This window comes from Cynocephalus volans, chromosome 1, assembly GCF_027409185.1.
Source record: "Cynocephalus volans isolate mCynVol1 chromosome 1, mCynVol1.pri, whole genome shotgun sequence".
Classification (NCBI taxonomy): Eukaryota; Metazoa; Chordata; class Mammalia; order Dermoptera; family Cynocephalidae; genus Cynocephalus; species Cynocephalus volans.
The window spans coordinates 298,099,810-298,116,172 of NC_084460.1; the positions used below are offsets into that span (position 1 = coordinate 298,099,810).

Sequence of the window (16,363 nt, forward strand, 5' to 3'; positions counted from 1 at the left end):
CCACACTCTTTGGTGTGCCAGCATTCTCTTCTGGGGTCGAACCAGAAATGTGCTCTTCAAAGAGGTGGGAGGAGCAAAGTCGGCTTCCATGGAAAAGGACAACAGAGGGCTTCACTGCTGTTTCATGAATTCACCTTCGAGGTAAGGAAAGGGCAGGAGAAGGAAACTTGAGCAAAGTCCTTTATTCCACATCAAGCCTCCAACCTACAAAGCCAACTAGTGACAGGTGACAAAAAGTTGGGATCGGCATTCGTGTGTGCTTCTCTGCCCTTCTGCTGGCTCTCCTCCAGGCCCAGCTCCACCCTGTCCTGACACCCTCCAGAATTCAAACCTGGCCACAGTCTGCTGCCTGCACCTGCTCCCGTGGCCCGTGTTTCTGTCTCTGGTGTTAACTAGAGGTCAGCCGAGCAGAAAGTCTTGGCACTGTCAACATGCTGGCTTCCGAGGCCATGACACCGCTTTGATTTTCGCGGCAGAGCACTGTGCACAGCTCGGATGGATGCCTCGTGCATGCCTGCTGTGGTGACGGTGCCTTTGTCTGGGCGTGGGGAAACTGTGATTTATGTCATAAGCTCGCTGTGAAAGCTTTTGCCTCAGTAATTCTGAGCTCCATGGGTGTCTCTTTATATCTATTTAAAGTACGGCTGCTGCCCACGGACGCGTGCTCTGTGACATTCCTGGTGGCTCTGTGCTCGACTCGCCATGGCGCCTGAGTCTTGCCTGCCGAGCATCTTTGTGGCCCGTTTTAGTGTGTTTGCTGTGTGCTCCACGGGGCTGCTGAGCAGAGTTGCATCTGTCCCTTTGATGTCGCACATGGTGATTAGACCCCGTCCCTGGTGGAGCACTGGCAGGGATCCTGGGTGGAGGAAGATGCTGCCTCTGGATTCTGGAATGGTTTTGCTGTGGTTGTACTGGGGAAAGGCTACAACCCCGCAGGGACTTCCACCCTTGCTTAGAGGATTCTCATTGTGGTAAATGCGTTTCCATCCACCATCTGCTCCTGGCTAGGCATGGCGATGCCCCCTAGGGGTGCGGGGGATCTCAGTGCAAAGAGATCGAATCCCCATTTCCAAATATTTAATGCAGGCAATGCACCCTGGTGTTGCTGGAATTCCTTTAATTCCTTCAAGAAACATTGATTGAAGGTCTGTACGTGCCCACACTGTGCTATATGCAGGGGAAGCAACGGTGGGCAGTGCTTTTTGGTGAAAGCCTCAAGGTATTAAGATTTCTCAAGGGAACTCCACAACAGTGGGGAAATGACCAGAGATGCCTTGTCACCTCCAAGAGCCAAGCACTTCTCATGGCCTCTTGGCCCAGCTATAACACGCTGTCCCCTAAACTACCTCATTCCTGTGTGTCTAACACAGTATTGGGGATCCCAGAAGAGGGACCCTGAAGACCCAGAGGGGAGGCTCTGTGCCTTGTCTTGCATCTCTAGGTCGAGGTGGGGTAATTCCTACAGCCCTGGAGATGGAGTTCAAGCGCTGGAGGCCCTAACCCCAAGCTATGTTACCTGAGGGACTGTCCCTAGGACTTGAAAACCTGGGTAAGGATCACTCAAATTGGAGTGATTTCAAGGCTAACAAAGTATTATTTTTAGTCACTATTGAAATATATTGACTTTTCTTTTCCTTTAAAAGAAATTGTCCTGGATAGTTTCCACTTGAGGCCCATCATGTAAAGTCTTTTTCTCTTTTTATTCTTCATGCAATTTCATAGGACAAGGGCATGTGTCTTGGTTTAATGCAGACAAAGTGAATTGGAAGGGCTGAGGGGGAGTCTTGATTCCATGTTACAGGTTGATGTACTAAGTCTGCTAATAATGGGAAACGTTAAAATGTAAATTATGAATATAAAATGTATGGGTTACAGAATCTGATGCCTGCGTTAGTACAGCGCCATAGAGAACTACTCAAAAACAGGGTGAGACGGCGTCAGAAAAGTGTCATCATGTTTGACGAGTAAGGAAACAGGGAGTGGTCTCGGTGGATTTTCCACTTTCTGCCTAACCTCATGTGGACACAACAATCTTTACTTTGAATGCATCTATTATGCAAAATCAGCATTTGAGAGAAATGTGTGAATCACACAATTTCAGACCATCTAGAATACTACCCTTTTGGATATTAGCTTGTCAGCTATTGTTCAAAACTTATCAGGCCAAAAAACGTCTCTTGCGCATGATTGGTGAGTTTAGGGTGCGGGGATGGTTTTTCAATTAAACACATCCACATTTTACATCTAATGGAATGACTTCTGTTCAACGAAGTCTTTTGGGGAGGACCATCTCTTATTCCAACCAATATTTTGGGACATTTTCTTTTGGAAACATTTTCAGTCTTTTGGGTATTTTCTCTGATGAGAAATCTTTATTACTATTTCAGGGTAGATTTGACAGGCAGAGAAAGTGACAAGCGGCTCAGAGTCAAGTCTGCAAGGGTGAGCTAGCAAAGTGGGGTTGAGGTCCCAGCACAGCCGTGACCCTGGACGGGGCACGTCACTGGTTGAACCCCAGATAGAAGGAGAGCGTCATCTGCCTGGCGAATTCTCAGCAGTGTGGTGAGGACTGAAGGAGAGAAATTTGCAAACGTATCAAGTGCTGTCATTAATAGGGGAATGATCAGATTGGGTCATTTCGTTTTAGATCAAATGCCAGCTGTGACAAGAGACTGATTTTCATTGTTCTGAAAATTACACCAAAAGATGAACTGCCAAAATATTCTGAGCATGACAGCATCATCGAAATAAGTGCCTGGCGTCCCCAGGTGACTCCTTTGAAAGGATACATTCTGGTATGCTTGCTGACATCCCAACCTCTTAATTTGCTAGTGACTCTAGCCAGGAGCCTTCTAAGCCCTTGCTCCTCAAAGTGGGGTCCCCAGACCAGCAGCAGCCTCGGCCTCGCCTGGGAGCTTGTCAGAAATGCAGTCTCCCGGCGCTGGTAGCGCCGAGGCCGCGGGTTCGGATCCTATATAGGGATGGCCGGTTTGCTCACTGGCTGAGCGTGGTGCTGACAACACCAAGCCAAGGGTTACGATCCCCTTACCGGTCAAAAAAAAAAAAAAAAAAAAAAAAAGAAAAGAAAAGAAAAGAAAAAAAAAGAAAAAGAAAAAAGAAAGAAAGAAAGAAAGAAAAAAGAAATGCACTCTCCCACCCCAGAACCGCTGAATCAGAAATCTGCATTTCAGCAAGTCTCCAGGGCGTGCCAGGGGCGCATTCAAGTCTGAGAGCGCTACATGCCACCCAGCTCCCCGATCCGGTCTCTGCGTTGCAAAGCTGGGGGGATGTCCCTCGGCCACCTGCGGCGCATGCCAGCCTTACCTTGGGGAAGGCGTCGGGCCACACGCGGGGCGAGCCGTGGTTGAGCAGCGCCTGCACGGTGCGCCGCGGCGCGGGCTCGGGGACGCAGGCGACCGTCTGCAGCGCGCGGGCCAGCGGCGACGCGCCTCCGTAGTCGAGCGCGCCCGCGTCGGCGCCGTGCCGCAGCAGGAGGCGCGCCAGGCCCGGGCGCGCGTGGCCGCAGGCCTTGTGCAGCGGGCTGCGCTCGTCCTCGTCGCGCGCGTCCGCCGCCGCGCCGCGCCGCAGCAGCAGCGCGCACAGGCGCAGGCAGCGCGCGTGCTCGTCGGGCCTCCGCGCCGCGCCGCAGGCCGTGCTCAGGGCCGTCTCCCCGCGGCGGTTCCTCGCGTCCACGCGCGCCCCGCGGCCCAGGTAGAGGCGCGCGTGCTCGTCCAGGCCGCGCTGCGCCGCCACGTGCAGCGGCGTGTCCTGGCCCGGGCCGCCCGCCAGCTGCACCGAGGCGCCGTGCTCCAGCAGCGCCTGCGCGCACCTGCGGGGAGGTCGAGGCCGGTCACCCGGGCGCCGGGCAGGGGCGCCACCCACCCTGCCGACCCCGACCCGCTGCGTCCCAGCTGGCGGTGACCGGGCGAGCTGGGGCACTCTCGAAGAAAGGGACATGAGTTCGGGGCTCCCGTGCCAAGGCTACAGGAGTTCAAACGGAGCTGGGAAGAAGAAATGAGATTGTGGCAAACACTGGGGGTACGAGCCCCACCGGCTAGCAAAGGGTGTTCCCCAAGAATCCACACGCAGAGGTACAACTGAGGACAGAATTGTAACTGCCGGGCGCTACTTGGGCAGGTGATTAGTTGGAATGACAGTGCTCCGGGCACTAGTTACCGGGGTTCTTTGTCACGCCTGGAGGTTAAGGGTCTGGCAGTCGAGCAGTCTCAGCCCTAGGTAGAGTCCCCGGAGGTGGGTGGTGGGGTGGGGAATGCCTGTCCTGGAAAGCCTGAGCGTTGGTGAAAGTGTGAGGCCTTGCCTTGTGCCCACGGAGGGAATTTATCTGTCAGTGACTCAGACTGGCACGGGGCATGCTCACACGGTGCTGGGAACATGAGGTGGAGAACACAACCATGCCTACCTGTGGGACTACCTTGTTCCAACCAGACTCGCCCTGAACAGACTGTGGATTTTGGCTATGCCCAAATTCCCCAATGGCCGCCTGGGGTTTCTAGGCCCCTGGGCGACTGTGGTCTCCCCCGACGTGGGTGCCTCCAGGTCCACCACCTGTTTCCCAAGGCTGTCCTCTCTGCCAGGCACCAGCCTCTTCAGGACAGCAGCTTCCTCAGAGGCGCTGCCCTCCCTGGGAGCACTGCAGACTCCTCCCCCAAGCCCAGATGGCAGTCCGCTGACCTGGCGGGCCCTCGCTGTGCCTTGTCCCTAGAACCCTGGAGGGAAACTCTGCCCCAGTGTGAAAGCGGAAGGACAGTCACACAGACCCTCCTCCATTCCGCTGGCCCTTGCCCCACTTCGGCCACCCCCTCCTGTGGTCACCTCCTAGACATTGCCATCAATCAGGTAGCTCCAGCTTTGGAGTCTGAAACTCCTACATGCTGATGTCAAACCACAGCCTCCGGGCCCCTCCAGCCCCCCACGCCTGTTGGTCCCTACGTGTCATCTCTGCTCGATTGAGACTCGAGTCCTTGACCCCTCGTGTCTCTCGGCCCTTCCTGGCCGCACTTCTTTCCCAGGGCAGCACTGCAGTCACTCTTATGCCTTTGACTTGAGAGGACGATGGCCATCCCCTGCATCAAATGGCCCAACTTCAACCTGGAATCTAGCCACCCTCCGCCTCTCTCCTCACTTGGCTGCCGAGCCCTGTTGGAGGAAGCAGCGTTCCTGGGTATTGGCCTCGGTCTGAGCTGGGCCTCCAGGACTTTCAGTTTATTAATACTCTTCAGTGTTTCAAGCCAGCTCCTCATTCCTCGCTCGTTCCTTGCTCTTTGGAAGCCACTCCTAATGCCGACCGCTGTCCTCGAGCTCCCGTTCCTGTTGCTACGCTTCTCCCTCTCGGCAATCTACTCCTGCTTCCTGCAGAGACAGCGGGCTCCCTGGACAGCCCCTCGCCGGCCTGCCTCCTGCACATGAGTCTATTTCTACAACTGTTCTCTCTCTTTCTTCCCTCTTGATCATCTTGTCCCAGATTTAGTCCTCTCTGGCTAGCTTGGGGGCCTTGCTCTCTATATTACTTGCTCTTGACCTTTTCCCTGTCCTCCTACCCCCTCCCCTCCCCCACCCTCCCCTTTCCCATGGTCACTGAGCCCTGTTGGCTGCATCTCTCCAGTAATCACTTGAACTGCTTCCTCACTCCATTCCCACTGTCACTGATAGAGTTTGGCTGTGTTGTCCCCTCCAAAGCTCCTGTGGAAACCTGATCCCCAATGTGGCAGTGCTGGGTAGTGAGTGAGTTCTCACGCTATTAGTTCCCATGAGAGCTGGTTGTTTAAAAGACCCTGGCACCTCCCCTCTCTCTCTTGCTTTCTCTCTTGCCATGTGATCTGCTTGTACCCGCCAGCTGCCTGCCGCTCTCAGCCATGAGTAGAAGCAGCCTGAAGCCCATGCCAGACGCAGCTGTCCCAGAATCATAAGCCACATAAACCTCTGTTCTTTATCAATTACCCAGTCTCAGGCTTTCTGTTATAGTAACACAAAAACAGACTAACACACTGTCATTTGTTAATGTACTTTGCTGAGGACACATAATTTCTTGCCGGAATGTTTACAAGTCTCCTAATTTGTCCCCTGCTCTAATGTAGCAAGCTCAGTACTGCCCAGAAAGGGCCTTTCCAGTGTGAATCAGATGACACGTGCAGGACGCTGTGTGATCCAGCTCCTTTAGGCCTCACCAGCTTCACCTCTCGAGGCTCCATCCCACTGTGCGTCACTCCTACCTGACCAGGTATGGCTCTCAGAACACACCTGCCATTTCACGCTCCTTCTTCCTGGGATGCCCTGGCTCACCCAATGGCCCACACATTCCTGTCTTTCCTTCCTCTTCCTCCCGGAAGCCCTCCCAGTACCACCAGGCAGAGGGTCACACCTCTGTGTTGTCGTCTGCCTTGTACATATGTGCCTGGGCATGACATCTGTCACACCGTATTTTACTAGTGTTTGTCAATAGCCTTGACTCCTGTCTTACACGGTTGGCTCTGTGAGTGTAGAAATGGGGGCTTTATTGATCTCTGATTGTCAGCGCCCGTCGCAGCCCCTCGCCCACTGTCGATGTTCTCTAAAAGCATGTTGAACAAACGCATTTTGCTAATTAACATCTTCCAGCTTCTCTTCACGTTGCTGCTGTTTTGCCTGTTATTTACCTAACTGGGGCTCCGAACAAGATCATGCATTAAGGGTTTTGGGGCTGTCAGCAGCTTCCCTTAAATCCCTTTATATTTCTACCTAGGGACTCTCAGTATTTTAAATTCTTCCTTTGTGTCTCTCTAGCCTCTATACCAGCAGTAACTTGAGAAGTGGTCTGTCTTGGGTGAAAGATCTTTACAAACAAGTACAGTTTGATGTGAAATGTCCTTTGGGACAATAACGGGCTAAGAGAAGATGCAAATTGTACAGAGTGTTTCAGGTTGCTTCCCACTTGCCTCTCTGGGAGGAATTTTGAACAGTGCAGCAGGAGGTTAGAAATCAAGAGTTCCAGCTCATTTTGCCACTGAGCCTGTGTGTGCTTGCAAACAATTATAAAACATTTTCTTCTCCTTTTCTTTCTTTCTTTCTTTTTTTTTTTTAAAGCAGCTCAGCCTCTCCAAAGAAGTCCACAGGGAAATTCGGCCAGTCCTCTTTTCCACGTCCACAGCCTAACTGGCTAATGGCCAGGTTGCTATTTGCAACACACACGCCTTTCAGTAGAACGAGGACACTGGCCCACCCTCTGGAGTGCTGCAGGTGCCGCTTTCATTTTTAACGAAGTGGTTCTAATTGGCTAAACCTTGGCACTTTCTTAGAGTGGGCAATGGTTTAACTTGCAGAACCACAGGCATGAGGAAAAAAAACCCAAAAAACACTACAACAAATTGACGGGGGCACGTCTCTGCTGGCACACACTGGGCAGTCATTAAAATGAAGGTGTGAGCTATTTAATGGTGTGGAAAGATACCTGCAATGGACATGTGAAAAGATCAGCGTACAGCCCCATTTAAAAAAGCATAACTAGATATATGTGCATAGAAAGAAAGCCTAGAAATTTGTAGGGCGATGTGTATTTATCTCTGGGTGATGGGGAGATGGGGGCTTTTATTTCCTTTTTGCATGCCTGTATTTTCTTTTTTTTTCTTTTCTTTTTTTTTTTTTTGTCGTTTTTTCGTGACCGGCACTCAGCCAGTGAGTGCACCGGTCAGTCCTATATAGGATCCGAACCCGCGGCGGGAGCGTCGCCGCGCTGCCAGCGCAGCACTCTACCAAGTGCGCCACGGGCTCGGCCCATGCCTGTATTTTCAAATTTCCAAAAATAAGTCAGAGTTACAGTTTGAGATAAGAACAGCTACAGAGGTTATTAATAAAAGCCCCCGTCCACCACCAGCCCCAGCGGCAGCTTATGTATGCTAAGCGTGTCAGCTTAGCTTTGCAGGTTCCCAGAGTACTCTCACATTTCCCATTGATCTGTTCAGCGTAAGCAGCGGTCTTGCAATGGACGTGTGGCAGCACCCATGAGAAGGCGAGTAGAGGAGAGGGCTGGGGTGCTGGGAGGTCTGCAGTGATAAGCAGAGAAGCGGATGACAGTTTCAGGGCCTCCAAGACCTGACTTCAGTCCCCAGACACATCCTTAAAACACTTTACCATTTCAATGCCTTGAGTGTGTCAATGACCCTGGTTGAAGAAGTGGTCCAGGGGGGAAAGCATCCCCCAAGCCTTTGCAGGCCTGTGGGGGACCCGGCTTTGGTTGGGCTTTTCACTCTGAGGTGAGACTCTGTGAGTGGGTTTCCTGCTATCCTGACAGAGGGGCAAAAGTCAGAAAGGCCCGGGTCAGTGTAAAACATTCACCGTCGGGAACCGAGGGTAGAATTCTGATCTGAGGATGTCAGAATGACTTTGTGTCACAGGGATTAAGGAGACACCGTGTTGTCTCAATAGCCTCTGATATGAAGCAGCTTGGACAAACACCCCTCCCCAACCCTCATCCCTGTCTTTGATAATGACTGCAGTGACAGGCTGCTACAGGGGCCCGAGGTCGACAGTATTAGAAAACATTAACTTGAGCCAAAAGGCAGGAGTTAATGGAGATGAGCCCATCAACACTGTTGAATCAGTGTCCCTTTAATTCATTTCTACAGGGGCAGGAAGACTGGGAGCCCACTCCTTGCATGCTGCTCCCTTCCACCCTCCAGCGTCTTCCCACGACAGTGCCTTTTCTGGTCACCTCCCAGGGCAGAAGGTCCCAATGCCTCAGCCTGGGCTTCTCCACTGTTCCCCTCTCCCTCTACCCATCTGCTGCCACCCCCGGCCCACCTGCCTGCCAAGCCTCTGTTTCCTACGCGCTCTGCCCAGACTGCTCCAGGTTTCCTTCATCCTATCTCAAAATCCCCCAAAAGGGTACTTCTCTGTCTCCTGGTTCTGAGCTGGAAGGTCTTTTATATTCCTCAGTACTTGGTCTTTATATTTATTTTTTAAAACAATGTTAGTCCTAGCAAAAATTCTACATTGTAGGTAGAATTTACAGTTGGGAAAATTGAGGTTTAAAAGAAGAACAGGGACCTGAATAAGGCCATACAGCCAGGAAGTGACAAAGTAGAGACCTTGACTGCTTGTTAGGATTCCAAGTTCTCAGTCACACACCCCCCCCCCCCCGGCTGCCTCTCCCCCCTAGTATTATTTGTTAAGCACCTTCTATGAACCAGGCACTGTATGAAGCATTTGCCATTTGTTATCACTAAACTTTTCATTCATTCATTCATTTATTGATTCTATGGAGAACATGCCCATGGTCCTCTCAAGGCAGGGAGAAGTGTCTCTTCCCTTAGCACTGCACAAGAACTCCCGGAGAGACTCGTTGCCAGGACACTGAAAGTGACGAAGCAAGGGAGGTGGCCTCCCGTGGACTTCATGCTGTGGCAGGCGCAGGAGCCCACTTCTCACCCAGTCCTCCCAGCAACCCCACACGGTGCATTTCATTCTCCCTAGCTTTAGGTGAGGATGCAGTTTTGAGGTTTAAGCAGTGGTCTGAAGGGTGGGGACCTGCAAGGTGATGGTGGCCTCACAGTGACTGCGTCCTTCTTGGGATGTGAACTCCAGCCACCACCAATCATACAGTGATTCAACAACCACCAAAAGACATGGAGCAAGCAATGTCACAACAGCTACAAAGAACTACTGAAAAGAAGGCTAAATTCAAGATTCGAACATCACTTATTTTTTGCAGGGGAAAAAGACATTGCTGTTAAGCATCTAGTGAGCGGTGTTCAGCATCTGTCTCCCGAGCGGCGGCTTCTCTCATCGGGGGTGGCTGGGGTCCTTGGCCAATCCTGACATGCCCTCTCCCAGTCTGCTCACACGACTGCCGCAGAATCCCTCCTGACAGGCAGAAGCGGTTTAACGCTAAACAGTGTGTTCAGCGGGGGTAACGGGCCTCACGAGCCAGTCTTGTCGAATCATTGTTTCTGCTACTTCTCCTCCTCGGAGGTGCCATGGAGGCTCATGGGCTGGAGACACATCCCAGGGCAAGGCTGGAGCCACCAGGCTGGGTCCTAGAGGGGGGTAGAGCGCTGTCTGGAGACAGGCACGTGCCAGCCTGGGGGAGAGGGCAAGGGTACAGGGGAGAGATGGGGAGGAAGGTACATCTGTGTTTTCTGATGAAGCCGTTGCAAGAAGCGCCCCTCCTGTGGATCGATTCCCCAGCTGGCTCCGAATGAAGGACGGGGGAGCCAGAGCCCCAAGACTTTGATGGAGGAGCAGTTCCACTTTATTTCCCTGGACCTTCTGCTGGGGATCTCCTTTGGGGACCTGCCATCCGCCTCCTCTCTGTTCTGTATTTTCTTCTGTCTCCCTTTCTCCCGGGATGCTATGAGACTATCAAGCATAGATGTTTACAACCAGAATGGCTGATGCGAATGGACAAATCCTTCAGGGTAGGGGGAGACAGAGAGCAAATGGCTGGCCATTTCTATCATCACGGTTTCCCTTGGAGCAATGGCTGCCACTTTATTTTTTCGGAAGAGTTGGATGGTTGTGGCAGATGACATTTTGAGCAAATTCTCCCCAGATTGCAAATGGGACTCAGCACCTTCGTGAACTGAGAAATGATTTAGTGAACAAGACTTGAGAAATCAGCTCCACTGTTCGTCCCACATGCCCACTAAGCAGCATGTGACTTCCTGGAAGCTTCGTAAGGGTCCCTTCCTCAGCAAGAAATGGGAAGTCTTTCTCTCTCTTCCCCTGGTTCCAATACACTGGCTGAAGAGGAAAACCCAGAAGCATCAGAGTGAGAGGGGGAGAAAGTGAAGGAAAAGGGAGAGAAAAGACTGTACCGCCTTCTTGGACAGGGGTACGGGTGAGGTAGGGGAGCCTGGAATTAGATGGGAGAAAAATTGTATGTATGCATGCATTTTAAAGTAAGGTGAATTTACATACAGAGACGTGCACAGGTCTTAAGAATACAGTTGAGTGATTTTGACAATGGAATACACCTGTGTAACCAACACCTCAATCAAGATGAAGAATATTTCCATCTAGGGCTGGCCAGTTAGCTCGGTTGGTTAGAGCGCAGACTTAGAACACCATGGTCATGGGTTCTGATTCCCATACCAGCCAGCTGCCAAAAGAAAAAAAAAAGTATATTTCCATCTCACCAATAAGTTCTCTTGCATTCACTATCAGTCGGTCTTCACCCCCACAAGCAACCACTGTTCTGACTTCTCTCACCAGGGCTTAGTTCTGTCTTTTCCACAATTTTCTACTTTTTTGTGTCTGCTGCTTTTGCTATACCCAATGTTTTTGACGTTATCTATATTGTTGCGTGCACAGAGTAACTCATTCTTTTTTTTTTAATTGCTGAATCATATTCGATTGTATAGATATACCACAATTTTTAATCCATTCTCCTATTGATATTGATGGCCATTTAGGTATTTCCATTTTTTTTGACAGATATGAATAAAGGAGCTATGAACAGTTTTTGAAAATAAGTCTTCTCATGGATATATATTTTCTTTCTTTTTTTTTTTTAAGGTAAATACCTAGAAGTGAAATTGCTGGTAGGTGTATATTTAATGTTATAAGAAACTGCCAAATAGTTTTTGAAAGAGACTGTATCATTTTACACACCCAGCAACTATGTATGAGATTTCCAGTTGCTCCAAATTCTTGCCAACATTTGGTGTTGTCATTTGTTTTGAGCCATTCTAATGCTTGTGAAATGGTGAATATTTAATTGTGGTTTTAACTTGCATTTTCCTGATGACTAATGATGTTGGGCACCTTTTCATTTGTTTATTGGCCATTTCTATATCTTTCATGAAGTGCCTGATCAAGGCTTTTGCCCAGAGGTTAAAGTTTTGGTTAGGACTGGGCTGGCTCTTAGGTATTAAAATGGGACTTGACAAGTGGCCAGAAGGCTGAGGAATCTGCCAGATGCCATCAAGAGGAGGGGAAGAGGGATAAACCTGTAATAGAACATGTTTGAAAGGTAGTGGTTAGAGATAAATGGAGCTACTTCCTGATTATAGACCGTTTTGGGGGGAAGAAAAATAGGATCACAAGGGAGAAGTGACCTTTCAGCCTGGTTCTCAAACATTCGGCTTTGGGTCCTGGTTCTGCCAGTTTCCATCGTGTGTCACTTTGCTGGCAAAACATTGGCCCTCTCTGAGCCTCAGTTTTCTAATCTGTAGACTGGGGATGACTGTGCTTTGCAGGCCTGGAAGGATCCTAGGAAATAAGACACTTGCAAATGCTCAGGAGTGCATGAAGTTCTACAAATATTAAGTCATCCAAAGGGGCCACTCCTCTCTGACACTGCAGTCTTCAATATTCCTTGCAATGCCTTTGACTCCTGTTGAACAAGACAAGACTATGTTTGTCCTCTGTCCTTGAACAATGAATCAGTCACTCATCTGGGATGTGGGAAGAGTAGACTGTTTTCTGGGTTACGTTTCGATGCCAGTGAACCTGGCATCTCATGCCAGTCAATGTGGAGATTGCTGGGGTTGGAGTAAGGAATCTTAACAGTTAGCCCTGCTCAAGTCCTGACCAGAGAGCACCTTTTTTGCCTCAGGAAAAGCAATACTTCATTTCTCACTGCCCAGATTTCAACCTGCTGAGTCTGAACTGGAAAATAATTGTCTAATGATTTTCTTCAGCGATCCTCCACCCCCTGCAGCCCCCAAAAGATAATTAGTTGCTTTCAGACATCCAAATCTGGCTTATGAATTGTTTTTTATTTAGTTGCATTGACACAACTGGGGCAAAAACTTGCATGCTTTTTATTAATTTGTCTCATGAAGGAAGCAAGTCATCCTTACTTTTGCTTAAATCAAGATAGCTGGAGACAAGAGAAGGAATCAGGACTGAACAAATTCTTTCCTCATTTTAATGATCTCAGAATAAAAAAAAGGGTCAAGGAGAGGAATCTGATAATAAATAGGGCGAGGCTGGCATGCAGACTACTAATGTGAACAGAGTAACTTTACTGGAACTTTTCTTTTTGGGAAAATCTCTTCAAAAAGCTCCTAGATTAAAGTTCTGATATCCCTTTTTGTGGGTTGAATTCTGAATTCTGAAGCTTGCTCGTTGGAAGGAAGAACAGATAATTTTTTTTTTTTTAATCCCAGGAACTCAGAGACTCAAAGGTTTTAAAGTCCTGCACCCATGGTGAATTGCAAACTAAAAGGGGATGGAGCGGAATGGGGTCCCTAGGTGTGGAGACCATTGTCATCAGGAGTAAGAAAATGAAATGGCTCTGTATGTAGGTCAACGACCCCCTCTATTGTGAAGTAAAAAAATTAAGGATGACCTAAAATCTACTATGTATAAAATGATTCTGGAGAAAGTAGCTCTTTCTTGTCAGTGATAATGTTTATACTACCTGAAACCAGACCTCCTCGGAGTATAACTTTAGGGGGACTCTTTAGAGCTGAAAAGCTGTGGTCGACACCTCGCGCCCTTTCTGACATCTATTAACTTTTTATCCTTCAAGGTAGTTGGCTGTGTTATTGTAGAGGTGTTCAGTGGAGTCTGTCAGCATTTTCCACTCTAATCATTGATGCAGAAGGGATTCTAAGTCAGCTGTTATAGAGTTCTGCCTGAACTTCTGGTTTATTCACACTTACCTTAAACTTTTCCCCAATAATCAGGATTTAAATAAGTCAAGACTGTCAAGTTAGGTAGCTAAAGGGAAAGATTCACACAGAGAGACACACAGAAGAGAAAGTAATCCAAAAAAGAAGAAAGAGGTTGAGGAAGAAAGTCCTTATTGAACAAATTCCTGGACCTATATGATTTTTGAAAAACCAGCTGAAGCCCGGAAATTAGTTTCTATTGCACAGTGTATAAGCTGAGTAGCTCTCGTGGTCTGCATGTGGTTTCAGCTCCTTATGATGTCCAAATGTAAGTTTGTTGGCTTATCTTAGGGGCTATTGTCAAGATTCTCAGTATTTGGTGGTTTTTTTGTGCTCTGATTAAGTGCTGCATTCTCATTTCTCAGAAAAAAGAAATATTTTTGTAATACTATAAAGTGCGGGGTTGGGACCCAAGATATGAAGCAAACTTGATTTTTAAAAACCTTTTTATTTTAATATTATTTTAGATTTACAGAAGAGTTGCAAAGACAGTAGCACAGTGAATTCCTGAATACCCTTCACCCAGCTTTCCCTAAAGTTAACATCTTATATTATTGTGGTACATTTGTCAAAATTAAGAAAGTAACATTGGTACAATACTTTAAACTGCAGACTTTATTTGGATTTCACCAGTTTTCCCACTAATGTCCATGTTCTGTTCCAAGATCCAATCCAGGACACCATGTTGAATTTAGAGAACTTCATTATGAACAAGAGAGTAACGTACGCATGCTTTTTTGAGGGTGGGGGCCATGGTATACACCTAGACATGGGATATCATTAACTGGGTTATATTTTCCATAGGAAAATATATGTTTCTGACTAAGGACATTAAAGCAAATAAATTATAGATGACCAAAAAATATGGAGATAAAGGAAAGAAACAACTCCCCAAATTAATTTAAAATAGTGAAATATTGTTTCAATTCCCATAAAGCAAACACAATGATTATACACAAGGCTCCAGCAATTGGAGTCAGCACCTAAATAATTATCACTATATGCTGGTGCTATTCTAAGCATTTCTCCTATATTAATTTATTTAATCCTTATAACCATCCTATGCAGTAGACTAAATTATTACTCCTTTTTTTTACAGATGTGAATATTGAGACTCAGAAAAATTCAAGAACTTGCTTAATATTGTACAGCTAGTAAGTGATGGAATTCAGGGCAGGCCTCAAATGTGGTAAAATATGCACATGTAGATTTAAAACTACATGGAATAAAAATATGATCAAAATTGAATGCAATCAATGTGCAATTGATTAATAATTTTGCCCGCTTTATTAGTACATAGAAAGACTTTTGCAATTGATTTGATTGGCTTATGTTTCTTAATAAAGCTTATGCTTTTTTCTGTCCTAGAAAATTTCCAGTAGAAATCCACCAGTCCACACTCTGTATCCCTGTGCACATACTATATTTTACATATTTCTGGCCCAATGTATAGCACACTGCTATATTGTTACCTTCCTCTCCCCTGAAACTGCAGTTCTTTTGAGGGCAGGGACTATGCCTAATACAGCACAGCCTCAACACTTCACAGAGTTCAACAACTGGTGATTGAATGCTTGCAGGAATGAAATTATTGATTGACCCTGGAGATGTGTTTTTCAAAAATAGATGGAATGTCTATAATTTTGTCACAAGATGGCAACTTTGTACATCCCAGAAAATCATCTACCAAATGAGTCAAGAACAAAAAATTGGAAGTGAAAACGAGGTACAAATTAATCCCATGTTAGACGATTGGAAAGAAAACCTCCCAGTGGAAAGTGAAGAATGCCTGCAGCTCAAGGCAGAAATGGGTCACAGATTTGAACTCACTCCCCAATGAATTCAATGTGATTGTCAATGAGATTCACTGTGATTCAATGTGATTGTCAAACACTGAATTTCTCAATCTCCCAAAGAGTCTCTGGGCTCCCAAATTGGGCTATTGTGAAGAGAACCCAGGCAGAGCCTGATGAGCTCTCTGAGTTGAAGAGATGGAGCTGGAAATCTAGGGAGACTGATGGAGTTTGGATGTGTTGTCCCATCCAAAACTCATGTGCAAATTTGATCTCCAATGTGGCAGTGTTGGAAACTGATTGAGTCATGGAGGTGGATCCCTCATGACTGGGTTAATGCTCTCTCTGGGGGGTGGGGCAGTGGGTTAGTTCTAACTCTATTAGTTCCAGCAAGAGCTGGTTGTTTAAAGGACCCTGGCACCTCCTCTCTCTCTCTCTTGCTTCCTCTCGCCATGTGATCTGCTTGTACCCACCAGCTGCCTGCTGTTTTTCCACCATGAGTAGAAACAGCCTGAGGCCCATACCAGATGCAGCTGTCCCAGAATCGTAGGCCAAATAAACCTCTTTTCCTTATAAATTACCCAATCTCAGGTATTTCTGTTATAGCAACACAAAACAGACTAAAACAGAGGCCAAGGCAGCTAGAATTTGTAGGGCAGAGTATTAGAGAACAGAGAGCTTCACAGAGAAAGAACTTTGCAGCGTTCCCTTGAGTATTCAGCTGAGTACTGATTAGTGTAGGTACATGAAGAAACTACTTAAGGCTGTGGAAAGTACCATCTAAAAGGATTAGGGGAAACAGTGCTTATAGTATACATAGGTCCAGAAATAGTGCCTGTTTTCAACAACCAAAGTGTAAGTTCTCATAAGCAATGAGACACAGATTAGAGTCCTAAGAAGTGTCTTGTCTCAGTAGTGCAGAAAAAACAAAACAAAACCTTAGAAGAAATAATGCTG

General features: G+C 47.7%; 1 protein-coding gene across 2 annotated transcripts in view; it reads right to left on the bottom strand.

Moving 5' to 3' along the window:
- Nucleotides 1–16,363, bottom strand: part of ASB18 (ankyrin repeat and SOCS box containing 18) — a 60,001-nt gene that overhangs the window by 14,647 nt on the left and 28,991 nt on the right. For both annotated transcript variants that reach the window (XM_063104233.1, XM_063104251.1), the window contains one exon: nucleotides 3,325–3,829. In XM_063104233.1, coding sequence (XP_062960303.1) covers nucleotides 3,325–3,829 — 505 coding nt within the window. The remainder of the gene's footprint in view (nucleotides 1–3,324; nucleotides 3,830–16,363) is intronic.